The sequence below is a fragment of the Notolepis coatsorum genome, assembly GCF_963971535.1.
Source record: "Notolepis coatsorum genome assembly, chromosome: 6".
Lineage (NCBI taxonomy): Eukaryota > Metazoa > Chordata > Actinopteri > Aulopiformes > Paralepididae > Notolepis > Notolepis coatsorum.
The window spans coordinates 78,588,926-78,610,636 of NC_140170.1; the positions used below are offsets into that span (position 1 = coordinate 78,588,926).

Consider the following 21,711-nt stretch of genomic DNA (forward strand, 5'->3'; position numbering starts at 1 on the left):
GTAGTGTTACTTTATCCGCCTTCCCCCTCTCCCTTACAGAGGGATTACGGCGACAAGCGTGTGTTCAGTGAGAGGAGAAGGAATGACTCGTACGCGGAGGAGGAGCCGGAGTGGTTCTCTCAAGGTCCCACCAGCCAGTCGGAGACGATCGAGCTCATTGGATTTGATGACAAGATCCTGGAGGAAGATAAGCGCAGGCCCAAGCGGTCGAGGAAGCGGACCGAATCTGTGAAAGAAGGCATGTGAACCTGTGTTCCACCATCAATTTGTCGTCTAGGATGTCAACCAAGTGCCTCGGCCGTCTCGCTTGGTGCTTTGTTTGACGTTCCCGAGTGGTTTTAAAGACGTGCAAACGACCTAGAATGATCTTTAGCTGCAACCAGCGAATGATATAGTTTGGCCTGTGAGTTGGTCCGTCCCAAAAATGATCCACCCAACAAGTATTACCCCAATACACCAGATGATGGTGCTACAATTAAGGTAGAAGCTCCTACACCACAAGTCGGATTGACATGGGACTTGGTACATGCCTCTAGAACCACCCAGGTCTGTCATATTGGTTTTTCAATCACTTCAAATTCTCTTTATTAAATTTTTTTTTATCGAAAGTACATTGGAATAAATTGGACATTATATGTATGATGTTTTTTTATTTGATTAACATGTTGGATAAAGGCTAAAAATGTAGTTATATGGGGTGCAACCATAGGGCTTAAAGTGCATAAGGGAGTGGCGGCGTGGATGGGTTCCTGTAGGTGGCCGCTTATCACTAATTACATGCTTGGTTTAGCTCTAGTCCTCTATGCTAACTCTTAACGATGTGAGACTACCAATCAACGGAATTACAGTGCTTGTATTCAATTTGAGGCCATAGTTGTGAGGACAGAGACTTCGCAGAGTTTTGCGGAGAGAGAGTAACCATGGCATTGTTTGTGTACTAGTAACTGGGAGTGTGATTCTGTGTGTGCACGCGCGCTTGTTCAGCAGTGTAATGATCTAATTGAGAGTGATTTTGTGTGTGTACAGTAGTGGAGTGTAATGGCGGACAGGAGACCGACGTGGGGGGTCCAGCCGATCAGGAGGTTCCACACCCCGAGGTTCTACCAGAGCAGTCGACCGGTGAATTTGACTTCAACGAGTTCTTCAACCTGGAGAAGACTATGCCAGGGTTGGCTTCTGTAAGTTTACCCCAGGGAGCCCTGCAGGTTTCGGGTCCGACTGTGCACCGTATTGGGTGCGGTGTGGTGGGAGCACAGGTCTTCATTCACACGTTGTAATGCTGTCTGCACAGTAGACGTCTCCAGGTGGATCCAGTGCAATAGAAAGCAGAATGTGGGTCCTAAAGAAGAGATGGTTTCCATTAGGGCTGACCTTCGGGGGCCGAGATTTGAATTTTAATTCGAAGCTTCGAGAGAAAAGAAATTATAAATATATATATATTTTTTTTTTAATGTTGTGGGACTTGTACAGCACTTTGTTCAACTTTGTCAGTGCTGTAAAGTTTAAATCTTAGACAAACAAAACACTTTGCTTTCATGAAATATTGTAAGCTGTCATTTGAGGCTTTATAAAAGCAGCACAATGAACACAAATCTGTCGGTGCCGAGTCCGACCTCATCTTAAATAACAAACGGCATTGCTTGTTGTAGTTAACAAAGAGGCAGAGTTGATTTTGCACACACAAAAAAATCATATATACATTTTTCTTAATACCGGTAATACAATTTTATTTTCATATTCGAATCCCATGCCCATCGAACGAAGCTTCGAAGTATTTAAGACAGCCCTAGTTTCCAACGCAAGAGACACCGGGTTCGAATCCGGCTGTCGGCGTTGCCTCCGGCTTAGGCCGGCCATCATACTAACTCAATTGGTAGAGTTAGCGGGTGGAAGTCGATGGGTGGTAATCTGGTCGTTGTGGACAGCCACTCCTACAGGTCGGTTGGGGACGCCTGCACAGCAGAGACAGGAAATGGCGGGGGTAGTGTGAGCCTCCCACACGTTACTCCTCGCCAATGAGAGTCCGCGCTGGCAGGTGAAAAGATGCGACAGGCTGCCTCCCCGTGTATCGGAGGGGACACGTGATGCAAGGCTTCTATCCTCCCTACAGCCGGCCAGTGAGGGGCATATGCGAGCAACGTTCAAGACAGGGGAGGGGAGAATTGGCACAGTGAAATTGGGATGGGAGATAAATAGAAAAAGAGGAGACAAGTGGATAAAAAAAAAAGGAAGAGATGGTTTCAGGTTCAGTTGTATTACCAAGTGTCTATACCGGCAAGATCTGAGCTCGGCCTTTGATTTATGAAGGGTTTTATAAGATTTTCTGAAAAGTAAAGCGCTGTAGTGCTAGCTGGTATTTATGTCACACTTCGAACAAACCTAGAAACACGGCAAGCCATTTTCATAATTTCTGGGTCTGTTGTACCATATTAAAGGGGAATTCCACTGCAGAGCTGCGCAACATGACAACTTATTGCTGTTCCCGGAGGAGAATGCTAAAAAGCAGGGGGCTAATCCTGTCCAGAAATATTTGACAGAATTAAATTGTTTTTAAACCCAAACAAACTCGAGTCTAGCGAGCAACACGTTTCTCCCAATCCATCTCTGGCCTGTGTTGCTGTCTGGGTAGGAAGGATCCAGTAAGACCTCTACTGTACAGGTCAGGCTCTATCTCTTTTTCCACCACACTTCATGGTGACATCATCACTGTATGGCACACTCTGGCGGTGGTTTACTATTGGGTATGAGGGTAAAGAAGGGTATAAGAAGTATCTTTTCTTTTTTCAGAACATGCTGCAGTAATGCAAATTTATGCCCATCACTATTGCCACATTAGAGCAGATCCTCCATTTTGAAAATGCAGTGAATGAATCGATGCAAACTGACAAATAGAGAAAGTCGAGCACAGGCTAGTTTTTATAAAGCCAACAAACGGCCAATCATCAATGAGTCTCATAAAACTCCCCTCAATGCAGTCTTCTAGCACCTTCTGTGCTAAACAGATGGAAGTCGCTTTGAACGTAAGTGCCACCTTCATCCTCCAAAAAGAAAAAAAATCCAATTTTGCCATTCTGGGGCCCGCCCACTTTGTCCCACGAGCCCCTTGTCTTGTGTCTTCCAGATGATCGAGGACGTGTTGGGGGATGGACCCGTGTCGGCCAGTCGCTTCAGCCAGTGGTTCTCCAGTAACCTGAGCCCCTCAGGCAGCCGCTCCAGCAGCCTGCGCTCCACCCCCCACGAGGAGCTGGAGAGGCTCGCAGGTAAGAGTCCAGAGTATTGTACACAAGTGCAACCGATCGGGTGTCCTGGTGGCTCGGCGCGCATTGTAAATGACGTGTTTTTATATAGTGCTTTTATCCCAACACTTTACAATTTGTTCCTCAAATTTGACTAATTTACACATCGACGCCGGAGGCAACCATGCGAGGTGCTATCCTGCTCATCAGGAGCGATTAGGGGTTAAGTGTTTTGCTCAAGGACACTTCGACATGCTTCCCGGGAGGAGCGGGAATCAAACTGGGAACCTCTGGATTACCACACCTCCCGAGCCACTGTCGCCCCTACCATGGCCTCTGCTACCAACGTCCTTGGGTTTGAATCCGGCCTGAGGCCTTCCTTGCATGTCATCCCCCTTCTCTCTACCCCCGATTTCCTGTCACTCACTGACTGTCCTATAAAATAAACCGGAAATGCCCTAAAACAGCTTGAAAAATAAATAGAAATGCAACTGGTTATACTGGAAATAACGCTAAAACCATTACAGCAGCTTCACTGGGATGGGGGGAGGGGGGCAGCAGTAAGTTCCTTCAGGCACCGATTGGTTTATTTATGCACGTGACTCAAAAGCAAATTGGGGAAATCCTGTTAAGTTGAGGCTGTTATGAATACTATGCTGCCTGGGCAATAATTTTGCATACGGTCTAACATCCGTGTAGCATACAACCGCCTGGGAACAATTGTACTTTTGTATGCAAAATCTGACCAGCCATCTTTTATATGTATGCAAGCGTATGCACTGGTTTGAGTTTTAATTAATAAAACTCTTGTTGGATTTGTCCCTCATTACCTGTGTACATATCTCCTTAGAAGCCAAAGCCATGGGGCGGCTAGGTGGTGCAGTGGGCAAGCCGCTCACCACCAATGCAGGAGACGCTGGGTTCGAGCCCAGCTCTCCACATTGCTTTCAGCTTGGCTGGTCGTTCATACTAATACATTTGGCAGTATTAGGGGGTGGGAAGCTGATGGGTGGGGATCGGACGTTGTGGACAGCGACTCCTACAGGTCGGTTGGTGCGCCTGCGCAGTAGAATCAGGAAGCGACGGGGGCGGCGTGCCCTCCAAAACGCAGACCCCCGACGCTGAAAGATCGCGCTGTGCAGGTGAAAAGATGCGACTGCTGCTACCTCGAGTACCGGAGGGGACTTGTGCAATGTAGCCGGCTTGTGGGAGGCATGGCCTAACAGCGTTCGAGACAGGGGAGGGTAGAATTGGACGATATGAAAAATTGGGATGGGAGAAGAATAGAAAATGGGAGAAAGTAGATATAAAAAAAAAAAAGCCAAAGCCATTAAGGCCTGCACTCTCAAGATGCTCTGCACTTGTTCCATGTATTTGCCCCCTTTGCTTGGAACGCCCTCCAGAAAGATTTTGAATGGCCGGCTCTAATTTCTCACCGACTTTGGTTCGATCTAGAAGGTGAAACCATTGGACAGTGGATCTGTATTTGTTGTCTGCACTTTATATGGTGATCTTTTCATGCTGCTTTGTTCTACTTGTTTTGTTTACTGTGTTTTAATCATGTGGTTTATTTATGATCCGTTCTGCTGCTTCCTTGGTCAGCTCACCTTGATGATCCCAATGTCAGATAAAGTAATAAATAACAAGGTTACTGGCGATTATCCCAAGACCGACCGCCTCATGGAGTATCTATCTCGAATCTTCTATTCAAATGGGCTGTAATAGTAGCGCTAGGACTTACCGGAAAATACACCCTGTTCCCTTGTCTTAATTTTGTGTGCCAGTATAAAGTTGTGTGTCATCATTGATTACTGGATGGGGGGGAAACTTTTCTCTTTCTGGCTCCAGGGGGAAGATGATGATCACAGATGGGAACTACTGCATAGGAATAACATTCCGTGATTATAACCTTGCGCAATGGTTTTCTGTCAATGAGCCAAAAGCAGTCGTAGACATCCACAGCCCAAGGCACTATGGGGAAATAAAATCATACTTTAGATTAGGGCTAGAAAAAAATCTGTTTAGTTTAATTTGAATCTTGTTAATATCCCAACATTTGAATCCATTGTTAAAATCCCAACATCGATCTTTTAATCTAATTGCTAAGTGTTATTTCTGGCGTACCTCCCGTCCTGCCGATGTCTTTGTTCTGCTGAACTACTATGCTGACTAAGGCCCGATTGCCTTCCCTTGGCCCCTACCCCTAGTTTTGGAGTGCCATCTACTGTAGTGGCACTTCAGAGCGGAGCTACTGGGGGTTGAAATCTTTACTTGGGGAAATGGGACACCCCTTATGTCATCCGTAGTAAAATAATGTAAAGGACTTGCATATTTCTGTAGTGATACGTATATTTTGTACACATCAGCCTATTTATTTTTGGCCTAGATATGTAACCTACAGTGTAGTTTCACATAATGATAGGCCTACCTATTTATTTTATGTATCGCACACTTTATTACAAAATTAAAATTAAATTGTGTATTTATATAGCACTTTTATCCAAAGGAATCAAACCGGGAACTGCTCTACCTCCCAAGCCACTGTCGCCCCAACGAACGACTGAACAAAATATATACGTATCATGTACTTACAAGTTACAAAATATACATATCACTACAGAAACCTAAATCCTTTACATTTTCCTTTCTTCCCTTCTGTTTCAAGTCGGCATCTGAAAACACTGTTTGGAGGGCTACATGACACTACCCCTTGACTCACAAAATTATCGGTAAACCCTACCACGTGCAAAATGGTTTGGGACTGGGCCTAAATTACTTATTTTACTACGTTGACCAAATGGTATCTTTGACTAGGTTGATCAAATGATGTTTTTTGCTATGTTGATGAAATGACATATTTGACTACGTTGACCAAATGAAATGTTTTGCTAGGTTCATCAAATTACATCTTTTCCTACGTTATCAAATTACATCTTTCACAGAAAAGGCAGGTGCTGGCCTTCTGAAACCAGTGCCATCAAGCCTAATATAATCAAAGTTGAATGGAGACCTTGTGAATAAAAAATCTAATCTAATCTGTGCCGATACTCTACTTTAGATCAATTGACTTTATTTAATTTCTGGGGGTACAATTGGGTATATTAAAGGGGTTACTTCACTCAAAACAATGCCTATCTATTTAGCACATAATCTCACGCATCCAAAAACTCTACATTATTTTGTTTGACTGTTAATTGAGAGTAGAGGAGTTTGCAAATTGCCAACAGTGATGTCCTCGGGGACATTGAATCCTTGTGCGGTGTTTAATTGCAGCTCAGTGAAATGAGGGAGATGAAAGAATAGCAATACCTTGTCTCATAGGGACTGCTACCTTTTTTATTGTTTAATTTCATGGGAGCTGTAATTAACAACACAATGATTCAATATCCCCATGTTATCACTGGTGGATATATTCAAACTAATTTGCTCTCAATTACTGTAACTAAAATGAATGTGTGCAAAATTGTTTAGAATTTTTGGATGTGCAAAATAAATCTGCATTGCTTTGGGCAAGTGCCCCCCCTTCCTTAATATAAATGTCAATCTTCAAAGTTTAAGGTCTTGAATTTAGACTCTTAACGGTCCTTTAGGTCTCGAGCCTCGCTGCACCTCTCCCAGCCAAGGCCCCGTCCCCTACTTCACACCCATTCAGACGGAGCGTAAGGAGAAGGTGGACATCCTGGAGCTCCTGCACAAAGCCAAGATAGACCTGAAGCCCCTCCTCTCCAGCCTGTCCGTCAACAAAGCACGACTACGCGAAAGCAGTGAGTACCAGCCTCCGTTTGAACTGATGTAGTTCTGAGGATTAGGATGAAAAATTATAGATATAATACATGGGCCACTGATATCATTACTAGGGCTGTCAGTTTATCGCATTAATTAGATTAATTGATTACACTGCAAATTATCGTGTTATGAAAATTAACTCAAAATTAATAAAAAATAAATAAAAATAATAATATACATTATTTATAATTTTTTTTATCTAATTCATTCCATAAGAACATAGAATACACATTTACAGACTTTTTTTTTAATATGGTCCATTTGCATGTTCTTGGTATCTGATTCTAGGGACATCTATGGATCTCAGGGAATTTATTCCCAGTGTCGGAGATACTGTGTCTGTTACTAGGCTTGAGTAAATTGTAATGAACCAAATGAGAATATCAACCAAAAAAAATATTTATCTTTGACTGTGAATAACGACATGCTAAAATTGACCAGACCTGAAAAATCTAAGCAAATGAATAAATGGAAGGTTTTGTAGATGCAGTACTGAATTCTGCCATCCGGACACATGCCATTTGAAATATGATTATAGAATATCAGGCCTGGGCGGCTAAGTGGCACAGTGGGCAAGGCACTCTCCACTAATGCAGGAGATGCTGGGTTCGAGCCCAGCTCTCGGCATTGCTACCAGCTTGGCTGGTCGTTGTCCGAGGTAAGCGACAGTTGTGATTGGAGGATCAAGAAAAGAGGGCAGGGTTTGAGATAGTTTAGGGGGTGGGAAGCGGGTGGGTGGGGATCGGACGTTGTGGACAGCGACTCCTACAGGTCGGTTGGTGCGCCTGCGCAGTAGAATCAGGAAGCAAGGGGGGGGGGGGGGGGGGGGGGGTGCGCGTCCCTCCCACGCAGACCCTCGCCGCTGAGAGATTGCGCTGTGCAGGTGAAAAGATGCGACGGCTGCCTCCTCGAGTACCGGAGGGGACACGTGATGCAAGGCTTCGTCCACATTGCAGCCGGCCTGTGGGAGGCATGGCCTAACATCGTTCGAGACGCGTGTTGCTTTTTAACAGCGGAGAAGTGCGACAATGTGACCATGTGACCGCGGCAGCGCGAGAGAGCGGCAGTGCGGAAATAGGCTGTCTATTGCCATTCTCTAAGACAAACGCTAACCTTAACCAGCTCCTTAACAGCGCCTAAACTTAACCGTTCTAACCTTAACCAACTCCGAAACAATGCCTAACCTTAACCTTAACTATGCCTAACCTTAACCTTAACCATAGAAAGAATATTGCCATTCTCTAAGACAAACACTAACCTTAACCAGCTCCTTAACAGCGCCTAAACTTAACCGTTCTAACCTTAACCAACTCCGAAACAATGCCTAACCTTAACCTTAACCATGCCTAACCTTAACCGGCGAAAGAATACACGTAAAAAAAAAAAATTGATGGGATTCGAACTTGTCACCAACGGACCGCAGCGCTGCCAGGTGAGCTAAGCTTCGAATGAAAATCATGGCGGATTATGGCTACATAATGCCGCAAGCTCTGCCGCGGGGCGTGTCGCAGCCAATCAGGGAAAACGCGGAAGCACTCGGCAGCACTCCTCCGCTGTTAATAAGCAATAGGCGTTCGAGACAGGAGGGTAGAATTGGACGATACGAAATTGGGACTGGAGAAAAAGTAGATACAAAAAAAATAAACGAATATCGGGCCTAAAATGGTTATGCATTTAAAACCGGCAGGAAAAATCTGCCGCTGAAGTGCCCTTGAGCAAGGCACTTAACCCCCAACTGCTCCAGTGGAGTTACTCAGTGGCCAATGGTGTCAGACTGTGGTTGTACTGGGCAGCTCCCAGGTGTGAATGGAACTGTGTGAATGTGAAGCAGGGCGTAGCTGAAAAAATAGCATCTGTGCTCCAGACTAACTTTTTTCACCACCGTCCCAGAACCGTCCCGAAATACAATTTTAACCGTCCCAAAGTGAATGTAACCGTCCCAAAAATCAAATGTAGTTTCTTTACTTTGGTTTTGTCGTCTATAGTTGTTATTGCCATAAGAAACACTATTCAGAGAAGGGGAGAATAAATTGATTTAGTCAAAAGGCTCCCATGGTGGAAAGATTTCACAAGAATAATTATGATTAAAAATAAATGTAAAAGAAAAAGTGTTTAACAAGGTGCTAGTATAGGGATATTTGGTCACGGTGCTGTTATAGTCAACCAATTGGAGCCATCTTGATTATTCCTTCCATAGGAAAATATATTTAAATGTATTTGTATTTCGTTTTAGTTTTTTTTGTTATTACAAATGTGTGTTTATGGTTGAAAATGTTAGAGATAAATAAAGATCAAATCAAATCTAACTGAATAAGTTATCCCTCTTCTAACCAGAAAGAAAAACGTAGTTTAGCTTTAAACTATATAATGTCATTGCGTCCAGAGATTCCACCTTTGATAACTAAAGTAATGACACTTGACTAGTAATGAAACATGTCCCTTAGATCGCGCTGTCCTCCTGAGTCCTGGTCGATATTGATAACTGCTGCAAAATTCCAGCGGGCCCTCCTCAGTCCTCACTGAATATGGATTCATTGTGTAGCTGCAGAGTGAAGTTTGCCTATAGCCTGTCGTCTATTTCTCCGCGTTCGTTTAGATAAATGTAACGTTATGCCAATTAACTCGCAATGGTAGTAACATTACGTGTTAGTATAGAATCGAATAGAAATCCTTTAATAATCAGTGGCAGTCTGCACGTTAGTCAGTAACGTTAGCTGGCAATAAGCAGCTATAACTAGAACGCGTCGATAACTGTATACAGTTCCAATAGACTAACATTACACTTCTGTGATTTAAATGTGTCCTCACCTTAGACTCAGGGGTTGTATTGCTGGATGCAGTTCCCTGTTGGTCATTTTGGGTCTGTGTTTATCCTCTTCAAATAGCGCAGCATGTTTGCGGTGCTCTCGTCACCGAGAGGATGCCACAGTATAGCGCGTGTTTTTTTTTTTATATATAACATTCTGATCTTTCCGCGGTTCTTGTACAGTGGTCTTGTGCCGTGCGACTGTCAATTACCAGCTGTCATTCACTGTCAACCAGGGTTAAATACCAGTGGAGAAAGCCTAGGTAAGAGAGATTTCCCTCACCTGTTAACACGTTCTTTTTTGATGAGAGATTCATTTGGGGTGTGACGCTGCTGCAGCGTGAGTGGCTGAGGAGAGGTGGGTAGGAGTTTGATGCTGGATTAGTGTATCGCTGCGTTGGGAGGCGGAGATAGTCATTGGATTTGGCAAATCACGCTACGTTTAGACTTCAGTGAACTTAGTCAGCACGAGACATTCACCATTTGACAGCAATATATGCGCGCACTGACAGTCGGCCAATTGACATTTCATGTGAAAAAAAAAATCCTCTCCGTCCCGGTTGCGTCCCAGCAAAGATTTCTGTTCGTCCCAAATCAATATTTGATCGTCCCCGGGACGACGGGACATCGTTAGTCTCGAGCCCTGCTGTGCTCAGTGAACCTACCCTGGGTAAATAAAGGTTAAACAATTTAATCTGATTAATCGCATGATTGTCTATAGTTAATTGTGATTAATTGCATATTTTGTATCTGTTCTAAATCTACCTTAAACTGATCTTTTTCAAGTTTTAATACTCTATAAATCAAAAACAAAGTGCTAAAGTATAGAATAAACAGAATATAAATAACCAACGGAAGAAACGAAACAACACGTCAACAAGCAAGAGTCAGGGAAGGCCAGGGTGTATAGATGGGTTTTGAGTTTAGATATAAAAGACTCGATGGAGCGGGCAGATTTGATGGGGATGCTGTTCCAGAGGTCAGGGGCTGCGATATGATAAGACACGTACTGTATTGTACCCATTCTGCAATCTGTTCATAAAATTATGCATCCATTTAACACAAAAGGATGACCCTCATGCATTGCAAATTTACATCAAATTCAAAACGGAGTGATGCACAAAATAACTTAAAAGAAAATAATTTAAAACAATGAATAAAGTGTGCAGGAAATAATGGGGGAAAGAAAACGTTAGGAACTTGTTACATTTACCCACATGGGCTGAGGACTCACCCCCCCTCTCTCTCACACACACACTCTCAACTCTCTTTCTCTCTTGCCCCTTCCTCATCTCTCTCACCCCCCCTCTCTCTTACACACACACACTTTGAGTCAGAAACAAACAATAGTATCAATGAGAGTATCAATAATACACCCGAGTCAAGTCTAGTAAAAAAAAAAACTTTAAACAGTGGCGTTAACACTTTAGTTGCCAAAGGACGAGTTTAGGCGTCCTTCCCCGCCATGCTCAAGTTGCCGAAGACGACGTAACTCGTCTTTGATATCAATATTTCAAATCATGAATCATATTTTCCATCCGCAGCCTTCACACACAGTTCAGAGCTCCTCTCAATCCTCTAGCGGTTCAAGAGCGCCATCTGGTGGCCGATCGGCAGAAGCGCGAACAGGAAGTGATGTGGCTGAAGTGCTGATCACTCATATTACTTCCGGCCACTCTCTATAGCTCCCGCGACTCCATCTTGACACAATACATAGCGATCCGTTGCCAATAACTCGATAAACAACATGATTTGGACCGGGTATTTTTACATCCCATAATGGAAAACTCTACCCCACGCTGATCGCCCAACGGCCCGCGGAGACTGGGGTGAGTTTTAGCGTGTAATATTTCCGTGTTTGATACTAACTGATCTGATGAACATATGTCCCACATTAGATGAATGGTATAACGCTGCCCACGGAATTATAAGCGCCCCCTCGCCCATCCGGTCAACATCGGATGACGTGTAGTAACTTCCAGAAGTACTTCCAGTTGGAATTTTTTATATCGCGCTGATTGCTATCAAACTGTATTTCATCATCAATATAATGCATTTGGGGCTATAAATCACGTTCTGGAGAAAGCTGCAGAAAGAGATGAAAACACTTATACTTTAGATCATATTTTAGTATGAATATGTGAATGAAAAAGTTTAACGTTGCTACACCATGAACAATACATATAGGACCTTGAATGGGCCCTAATAATGGCAATCTAGCAATAGAATTTAAAAAGTTATAGCCCTGCAAAGAAGGGGAACTTCTCCATGTTAAATAGAGCTGGCAACGGATGGTATATCATGAATTTAGCCTTAGGCAATCAAAGTGTTAATAGCGCCTTAACTTTGACAGCCTTAATATATATAATCTAAATACTCATGCACTTAAAAACCTACTTGGCACTGCCAAAAGCAATTGGTGCCCTTGATTAATTAGCAGTGTCATTCCAGGATCAGAAGATGCAGTGCAGAATTTGTCACTTGCCATGAAAGGAATGTCAAAAAGTCCTCTGGCCATGTTTTCTATGAGCACGTCCTCGAACAGTGTCCCCCAGCGAACTGTTTTCTATGAGCACGTCCTCTTAACCGTGTCCCCCAGCGAACTGTTTTCTATGAGCACGTCCTCTTAACCGTGTCCCCCAGCGAACTGTTTTCTATGAGCACGTCCTCTTAACCGTGTCTCCCAGCGAACTGTTTTCTATGAGCACGTCCTCTTAACCGTGTCTCCCAGCGAACTGTTTTCTATGAGTACTTCCTCTAACCGTGTCTCCACACCCTTGTCCCCCAGCTAACTGCGGCGTGGTGCTCTCCCTGGAGGAGGTGGAAGGGGGAATGAAGGGGCTGAAGCTGGGCCCGGCACAACCGCACGTGCGCAAGGTCCCCCCTCCGCAGAGAAACGACGGCATGCCCTTCATGGCCGAGCACCTGGAGGAGGCTCTGACGGGCTGCTCCAGCGTCAGGCCCCGGTGCCACGATCCGGACATGTCGGCCTTTAACAAGCTGGTCAGCAGCATGAAGGCAAGTGGAACTTTGCCTACCCACCCCAAAGCCAACGGCAACAATGTAAGTGTCCTTGTCGAAGCGGCTCTTGTGTGTGTGAGAAAAGCTGTCTGCGCTAACTCTAAGCACCTGGATGTGTATCGGCTTAGTGCTTTACCGCGTCAAAGGAGGTAACTGGTTGCGCCAACAATGCCGCCGTGAGCCGAATGTCTTTTTAAATATTGTGTATTAAAGCACATGCGGTTGTATGCAGCCGATGAATCAATTTGACCGATTCGGTCGTCGGGTCTGGAAAAGCGATGGGCATAAATTTGTTTTTAAACTTTATTTGCTTATGGATTTGGTGTGGCTAGCTGTCTGAAATCTCTAAATGTCCCATATGCAAGTCAATCTCATCGAAAGTGAGTTTATTAGGGGTTCTTTTGTCTTTTTGTTCTTTCTATGCTCTACTGAAACTAAATTCTACCTAAAGTTGCATACATTCCCCAAATGGGAGTACAATAGCAATGGTCTTGAGCCATGGACACAATTGACTTGCACTAAGGACACCTTATGTGTTTGGAACGACCCATTCCACAACCAGCAGTCTCAGTGGGCAAGCAGTCTTGTACTCGGAACAGACAGGCAATAACATCAAGTAAGGTTCCTCTTCAGTTTCTCTGCAGCTGTAGAACTTTAATGTCGATTGGTTACTCAAATCCCACCACCACATGACACGGCTGACTGCCCAGTGAGACCGTTGTTTTTTAAAGGAAACTTGTTTTTCTTTGAACTTGTCTTTGTTGAATTGCGCCTGCTTGTGTCCCCCCTTTCCAGCTGCAGCAGCCTTCGGACCCTCCTCTGGTGACCCTGCCTGAGGCCCAAGTGCCTGTGCAGCAGCAGAAAAACATATTCCAGGTGGGTTGGGTTTGTGCTGTCGCCCATTTTAAGAATTTACTATTCTTCCTGTGTGCCAGGACGGTTCAGTCTGTACTTTCTTCCTGTGCCCCAGGACGTTTCAGTCTGTACTTTCTTCCTGTGCCCCAGGACTGTTCAGTCTGTACTTTCTTCCTGTGCCCCAGGACGGTTCAGTCAGTACTTTCTTCCTGTGCCCCAGGACGGTTCAGTCAGTACTTTCTTCCTGTGCCCCAGGACGGTTCAGTCAGTACTTTCTTCCTGTGCCCCAGGACGGTTCAGTCTGTACTTTCTTCCTGTGCCCCAGGACGGTTCAGTCTGTACTTTCCTCCTGTGCCCCAGGACTGTTCAGTCAGTACTTTCTTCCTGTGCCCCAGGTAGGGATGGGTATCCTTAGGATTTTATCGATACTACTACTCTTATCGATACTGCTTAGCGGTTTGGTACTTTATCGGTTCTTTTTGATTATCCTCTGTCATCCTTCCTCTAGCTGCTAGGGTGAAGGGACTTTGGGCTTGGCTGGGACCGGTGGTGGTAGAGGGAGGAGGGGTGGGCTGGGACATGGTGGATGCAGCCTCAGCCTGACTATCTATAAAAAGTTGTCATCTTTCAAATATATTTGTAGCTAAGCAATTATATTTTATTTATTAGCCTATTCGAAATAATTCGTTATTAGCCTAGCTAACTCTGTATCTTGGCTTACCTGCAGTGGATGTGGATGCAGATGGAACACTGCGAGCAAAGCAGTCAAACGGCGCATTTCTGCAGACTTAATGTTATGTTTTGCCAACGGATGTTTTGATAAATTGCTCGTATTGCCACCCTTACTGGCAAATGTTTTGTTGCACTTGTGGCAACGTGCATTGTCGGCATCGACTCTCTTAAAGTATACCCATACTTTCGAGCGCTTCGCTCTCTCCGCCATGACGAGCGCATGCAGAGCTGTCTGTGTGCTGCGCGCTTCAGCAGCTCGGAGCCAATGACGGCACCCTCCTTAACACTTTGATTACCAGCCATGCGGTGCGCCTTACCCCCGTTGAATTCCACCACCCACTTCAATGATAGCGCTGTGAACGCATAATCTGTCTTAAATTTTGGCTGTGTCTAATCTGCCCGTCGTTTATCAATGACTTGTTTGCAGTCAACATTGTCGAGACGGATTGTTTTTTAATCGCTTCATTTCCGTTTTATAGCATTTTGAAAAGTCCTAGTTTTTCAGGAAAATATATATATTCCGTGATAAACGCCCTTTACTGGAATATTCTGGCATACACACAACGTCATTTTTCGGCCTATTTATGAAACGTTTTCAAATCAACGCTAGATTATCGATAGTATATGTGTACTTATGCACGCTATAGAAGCGATCTGAAAAATATATTCTCATTTCCTGATCAGCGCACACACCCACATGGGGCACACACTGATATATATAAGTCATAAAATTGCTTACCTCAGATCAGATGTTATCCAAAAAGATTATTCCAATTCCTGATGGCCATTCCAAATATCGATCGCGTTTATTGATTCAGCGTTGGGTACTGTAAATATGTGTGCCACGCGTTTTCCGGCTCGGCGATCAACTTGGGTCTCTTCAGATGCCTCGCCGGAGAAGTAACATGAGGAGGCTGGACCTCCCCCCATCAGTCTAAACCAATGGGGTGCAGTTACACGGGAAAATACCGCCCCCCTATCGTCTCTCCCTAATTGAGCTCAGAGTCTGCAACACTAGCGTGAGGCTCGATTGATGACATGAATTCAAATGATAATAAATACGACAAACAAACGCTATATAGCGTTGCTGGCACTCAACTGGCGGGGGAACTCATAATAATAATTTCTCGAGTATCGATATCAGTACCGATAACGTCGGAGCTTATCAATACTCTTTTTTTTTTTTTTTTTTTTATTTAGTACAGGGTTCCGTTTAGAATGGGGTTCCGGGGGGCATCCCTGGACTGTTCAGTCAGTACGTGCTTCCTGTTCAGGACTGTACCCTTGAGACCCTTTTTTTTTTTTTTTTTTTTTTTTTTTACGTTATAAGACGGGGCGGGTCTGTGTTCCAGGCATGTTGATTACGTGGCTCGTCTCCTAAGTGTGTTTGTGTTTTATCTAGGAGCTCCTGGGAGGCCATGCTCCTCCTCGCAGCGTCTCCCCTACACTACTCTGTCATCTGGGCAGCGTTGATGCCCAAACCACCTCCACCCCTCTACATGGCCTGCTTCACAAGGGCCCCTCCCCTCCTCTCTTTCCACAGAGGGCACCATCACCTGACTACTTTCACAGACGCGCACAGCCTACAGCAGGTGAGTTCATAGAGAAGATGGTGAGCGGGGACCTGGACCGACAGTACTTTTACTGCTTTTATGATGAGCCACCTGTTGAGAAGTGTGTATTCCAGTGTCTCTGTCCAGCCTGTTGTTAAAACAATGCAGTGATGTTTCCTAGTTTGCACAGGTTGTGTTCTAAGGAAGTGGTGCAAGGTGGTTCTCTTGCTCGCTTTGATTTTTAGCATATGAAACTACGGTAATCCAATATTGGCTCTTGTTTTAATGTGTCATGTAGATGGTTATTGTGTGTATATATATATATATATATATATAAAGGTTTCTCTTTCTTCCAGGGTTTTCTGTAGGTCCTCAGCCCATGTCAGCAGAGCAGTTCTCAGACATTCACAGGTCTCTGAGCCCTGGAGCCACACATATGGCACAGCAGCAGGTTAGAAAACGGCTGACTTTTTACTTTGTTTTTGCTGTAAAAATTCTGCCCTTGGATGCTACACCTGAAGGGGGACGCTACAGTTTTTTTAAGAATTCACACGTGTCCCCCGGGACAGTTAAAGTGTTTGTGGAAACTCACTGCCGTCTCTTACTGTGGTTTACTGTAAACAACAATGAGGTTTTTTGGGAGGCGATGGAAGTCTCCAGGGACAGTCTGGATGAAACCATGTGAGGTCCAACGACCTGTCTGTGCGTTCGGTTACCTTTGCCAAGTCAAGTGCTTGTTTCCAGAATGTCCCTGGCGTCTCTCCCATGGAAAGACTGCATGGGGCAATAATAGTCTGGTATTTAAAAGTGGGAGGGGGCCGGGTAGGGCTGTGTATTGGCAAGAATCTGGCCATACGATACAGGGGTTACAATTTCAATATATTGTGATGAGAGCTGGACACGAGTAATGTTTTCCCAGATTGAGTGCTCTCGTGAATTACTCGAGTAGTGATCAAGTACTTGTTTATGCAAATCTATTTTTAGAACTCATAAAGAGCATGGCAGCAATAATAACCCGTCTGCAGCAGGTCTCTTCACTCATGGAAACGCAGATTTTTGGTACAGGATGTGTTCTCGTTGGCTAGCAGTTGGGATGGGCATTGAATATTCCAATAGTCAAATAATTTTCCCTTGTTTTTAACCAGAACCTACACTGTAGTGTATTGAGATGGCACCCTATTAATTGTTACACCGCTGAATGGCATGATGGGTACAGCTCACTAGCTAGCCAGGTAGCGTAATAGTCTTTAACAGCTGGGAGAACGGAAGAGAAAGATGAAGAATTTTCTATTAAAGGAATAGATCCCAGAATAGTAATTTTGTGGGTTTTGCCCGTCCCTACTAGCAGTAGTAGCAGTGTTTGGGTAGCACAACTAATGTTTTTTTTTATCCACTTTTTCTATATTTTCTCCCATCCCAATTTCGTATCATCCAATTCAACCCTCCCCTGTCACGAACGCTGTTTCTTGCCTCCCACAAGCCGGCTGCAATGTGGACTAAGTCATACATAGCACAAGTCCCCTCCGGTACTTGAGGTAACGGCAGTCGCATCTTTTCACCTGCGCAGCTCGATCTCTCAGTGGCGAGGAGTAACGCGTGGGAGGCTCACGCTGCCCCCGACACTTCCTGATTCTACTGCGCAGGCGCACCAACCGACCTGTAGGAGTCGCTGTCCACAACGCCCGATCCCCACCCATCAGTTTCCCACCCCCTAATACGGCCAATGTGTATTAGTATGAACGACCAGCTAAACTGAAAGCAATGTGGAGCGCTGGGCTCGAACAGGCGAGCCCAGCGTCTCTGCATTTGTGGCGAGCGCCTTGCCCACTACGCCACGTAGCCGCCCGGTAGCACAACTAATGTTAACGGTTAGCTAGCCACAACTTCAGCATGTCCCCTATCAATAGTCTATGAACGCTACACAAAGTGGGCGACATGTTGTTGTTGGCACAATTTGGAAATGCACAAACACGAACCGCTGTTTTGATCCGTTTTAGCTTGTGTTATTCTAACATAGCAAACTTAACATTACTCCTCTCGACTCTCTCGGGCTTCCTGCAACAACTCAATAAAAAAAAACAAGTTTCCTCAAAAACCACAGTTGAAACGGCAAGTCAATTACTCACGCCCATCTCTAATTAAGATACTGTAAGCAAGGCGATGTATTTCAATTAAAAATAAATAAATACATTTTTATTAAAATAATAATATCTAATTTTAGGAAAACCTGTTATACCTGGTATAAAAAAAAAACAAGGGGGAGGCAAAAAAACATTGCAATAAAGAAAGCCATTTGCTAACATAATTTAGATAAAATGGCAAACAAAAGTTCCAAATAGGTTATTTGTTTTAAGTGCAGTGTATATGTACTTTATTTTTTATTTTTACACATGCTGGCATGTTGTCATAGTGGCGCGGACCCTTATACCATTGTTTAACACTTTGAGCGCCAGCCGTGTTTTCCTTTTTACCGGCTGGAATGCCACCATCCACGGCCAATGTTAACGTTAATATCGCCTAATCTATGTTTTAAATTATGTGTCTAATCTGCCCTCGCTTATCAAAGAATCATTTTCCAGTCACCATTGTCAAGGCAGATTGTATTTTTATCACTTCATTTCCGTTTGATAGCATTTTGAAAATCACCCGTTTTCGGGGGAAAAAACAACCAATGCCTATGATAATCGCCTTTTACTGGAATATTCCAGAACGTTGTCATTTGTCGGCCTATTTATGAATCGTTTTCAAATAAACGCTAGATGATCGATAGTATATGTGTGCACACGCACCAGGGCTCGAGACTAACGATGTCCCGTCGTCCCGGGGACGATCAAATATTGATTTGGGACGAACAGAAATCATTGCCGGGACACAAACGGGACGAAGAGGATTTTTTTTTCTTTTTTTCACAGGAAATGTCAATTAGCCGACTGTCAGTGCGCGCACATATTGCTGTCAAACGGTGCGTGTCTCGTGCCGACTTAGTTGACAGAGAGACGGCAACATTATCATGTGGGGTTCACTGAAGTCTAAACGTTGCGTGATTTGCCGAATCCAATGACTATCTCCGCCGTCCCAACGCAGCTATACGCTAATCCAGCATCAAGCTCCCGCCCACCATTCTGATCAGCAAACCACAGGTCGCGCTGCAGCAGCCCCAAATTGATCTCGACATCGAAAAAGAAAGAGGTTAAAAAATGCCAGGAACTGGTGATACTTGCTGTGTGCGTGAACATAATCCCTTGGACATTAACTGACGGTACATTTTTATTGATATATCATTGGGATCCCCCTCCGAAATTGGTCAACATGTCACCATGCATTTTGGCCGGAGCTTTTAAAAAAGCACGGTGGACGCGCGGTGGACACCTTACGTCTGTGTTTATAATGAATGAATGGTAAAACGGATTATATTGAAACATAGTGCGAGCACTCACAACAACTATTCACACAATTTATAACAGCCCATATTTATTATAGTTGACAGTCGCACAAGACCACTATACAAGAACCGTGAAAATATCAGAATGTTATAAAAATAAAAATAAAACGCTATACTGGCATCCTCTCAGTGAAGAGAGCACCGCAAATATGCTGCGCTATTTGAAGAGGATAAACACAGCAGAAGAAGATGGAGAACAGACACACACTGACCAACAGGGAACTGCATCCAACAATACAACCCCTGACTCTAACGTAAGGACACATTTAAAGTGTAATGTTATCCGCAACGCCCCAACCCTGGACACCTTCAAAACTGCTCTAAAAACACACCTTTTGACCAAGGCTTTTCCCCATCAATTAGTTTAGATTAGATTAGGTCCATTATCCATTATCCCTAACCTTCCCTCATCCCCTTTTTCCCCCCTATTTCCCTAGCCCTATTTTTTGTCCTGATTGTGAAGCGACCTTGGGTTCTATGAAAGGCGCTATATAAATTTGATTTATTATTATTATTGGAACTGTATATTATCGACACGTTCTAGTTATAGCTGCTTATTATCTTTGTGCTTACAATAATCAAAAGGTACGGTACACACAGTTGGTCTCACCCCCTGTGCCATTATCAGCACAAAATGTCCCCATATGATCAAATTGACGTTGATATATTATATATATAAAAATAAATTGGGACGGTTAAAACTGTATTTCGGGACGGTTCTGGGACGGTGGTGAAAAAAGTTAGTCTGGAGCCCTGACACGCACGCTCGTGCCGTGCGCTGATAATCGCTGCTCTTATTTCCTCATGGCTTTTACAGTCAAAACAGCCATATCACATAAACGCTTATATATCCGTGAAAACGAGTCTGATTATCCTAACACTGATAACATAGATTCCTTACCTGAGGTCAGATGGTATCCAAATGGTTTATTCCAATTTCCGATCGCCATTCGAAAAAATCGATAATTGTATTGATCCATCGTGTGTACAGTATAACCCATATTCGCCGTGGCTCCAGAATGAACTCTGGTAGACCCCGGCTGCATATGATTTCAGATTGCTAATAAAAAAAAAAAAACAGAATACTCGTGACGTGGAATTCAACGGTCTGGGCGTAAACTCGAGAAAAGCTGTGAGTGGCATACAAAGTGTTAAGGAAGGCCCTGCATTACCAAGGTTGCATCCCTCTGGCTTGAGTCCGCCTGGCACAGTGTGAAGATATCCTATTCAGCGTTTCTGACCTCTACTGAAAGGAGCCCTGCACAGATGGCTGGTGGTGGTTCTAAAAGTCGATCATGTCATGAGAGCCGTTTCACCTTGTGACTGTCTGTGATCAACCAACCTCTGTCTTGGTGGCTGTAGCAGGTCTTGTTTCCCTTGAAGCTGGTGGCTGGCTATGGTGCTCAGTCTCAAAAAGGTTGTAACGCATCCTGCTGGGTAGACTCACCGCTGTTTGCAATGTCAGTGTTTTCTGTGAGGCGATAATCGGACGGTGTGGAAAATGTTGTCCGTGCGTCATGTCCGAAACTCCAGCTGCAACATATTTGATGCATCGTATGTTGCAAGCATGGTATCGTTTGCTTCCAATATCCATTCAGCAACAGCCTTCTTTAGTAACCAACATTCTCTCCTGTATGGCTGGCTGTCATGCATCGCCGTTTCCACCTGTCACTGATTTTAGATTAGATTCAAATGTATTGTCATTGATTGATTGATTGAAAACTTTATTAACAGATTGCAGAATGGGTACAGTACAGCTCAATACACACAATTGTTAAGGGGATGCAGACCAGAGAAAGTCTTTCGTCTTGTTTACATCAGGGTCCCCCATTTTCAATTCATCAGGACATATATGACATACATGACATACAGATATTCAGTACTGCTACATCTATACATTTATGACATACCAGATTTGCAAATACAGTACTGTTTGTGTTACAGAAGGAGTCAAGAAAAGGGAGTATATACATTTGACGTAGAAACTGTACATTGGAGGAGGTTGTGTGGGGGGGGGGGGGGGGGGGGGTTGGGTACATTGGGATATTGTCAACCATACTGGGTAATTTACATTGGAGGTGGTTGGGGGGGGGGGGGAGAAACACTGTATAAACAAGCAAAACTGTATATTGAGGGGGGGGGGGGGGGAGACACTGTACAAACAAGCAAAATTGTACATTGGACTGTTGACAACCATACTAGGTAAATGACTGTACATTGGAGGGGGTTGGGTTAGGACATTTACAGGGGCCAGTTTTGAATTGCAGTCTCCCGTAGGTG

At 44.2% G+C, this 21,711-nt stretch overlaps 1 protein-coding gene across 4 annotated transcripts in view; it reads left to right on the forward strand.

Moving 5' to 3' along the window:
- Nucleotides 1-21,711, forward strand: part of eif4enif1 (eukaryotic translation initiation factor 4E nuclear import factor 1) — a 40,302-nt gene that overhangs the window by 5,491 nt on the left and 13,100 nt on the right. For 2 of the 4 annotated variants that reach the window (XM_084317015.1, XM_084317016.1), the window contains exons 6-13: nucleotides 40-238; nucleotides 1,027-1,178; nucleotides 3,122-3,260; nucleotides 6,827-7,000; nucleotides 12,617-12,891; nucleotides 13,645-13,725; nucleotides 15,839-16,028; nucleotides 16,346-16,440. In XM_084317015.1, the coding sequence (XP_084173141.1) occupies nucleotides 40-238; nucleotides 1,027-1,178; nucleotides 3,122-3,260; nucleotides 6,827-7,000; nucleotides 12,617-12,891; nucleotides 13,645-13,725; nucleotides 15,839-16,028; nucleotides 16,346-16,440 (1,305 nt within the window). The remainder of the gene's footprint in view (nucleotides 1-39; nucleotides 239-1,026; nucleotides 1,179-3,121; nucleotides 3,261-6,826; nucleotides 7,001-12,616; nucleotides 12,892-13,644; nucleotides 13,726-15,838; nucleotides 16,029-16,345; nucleotides 16,441-21,711) is intronic. The other 2 variants (XM_084317017.1, XM_084317018.1) reach the window with 2 other exon arrangements.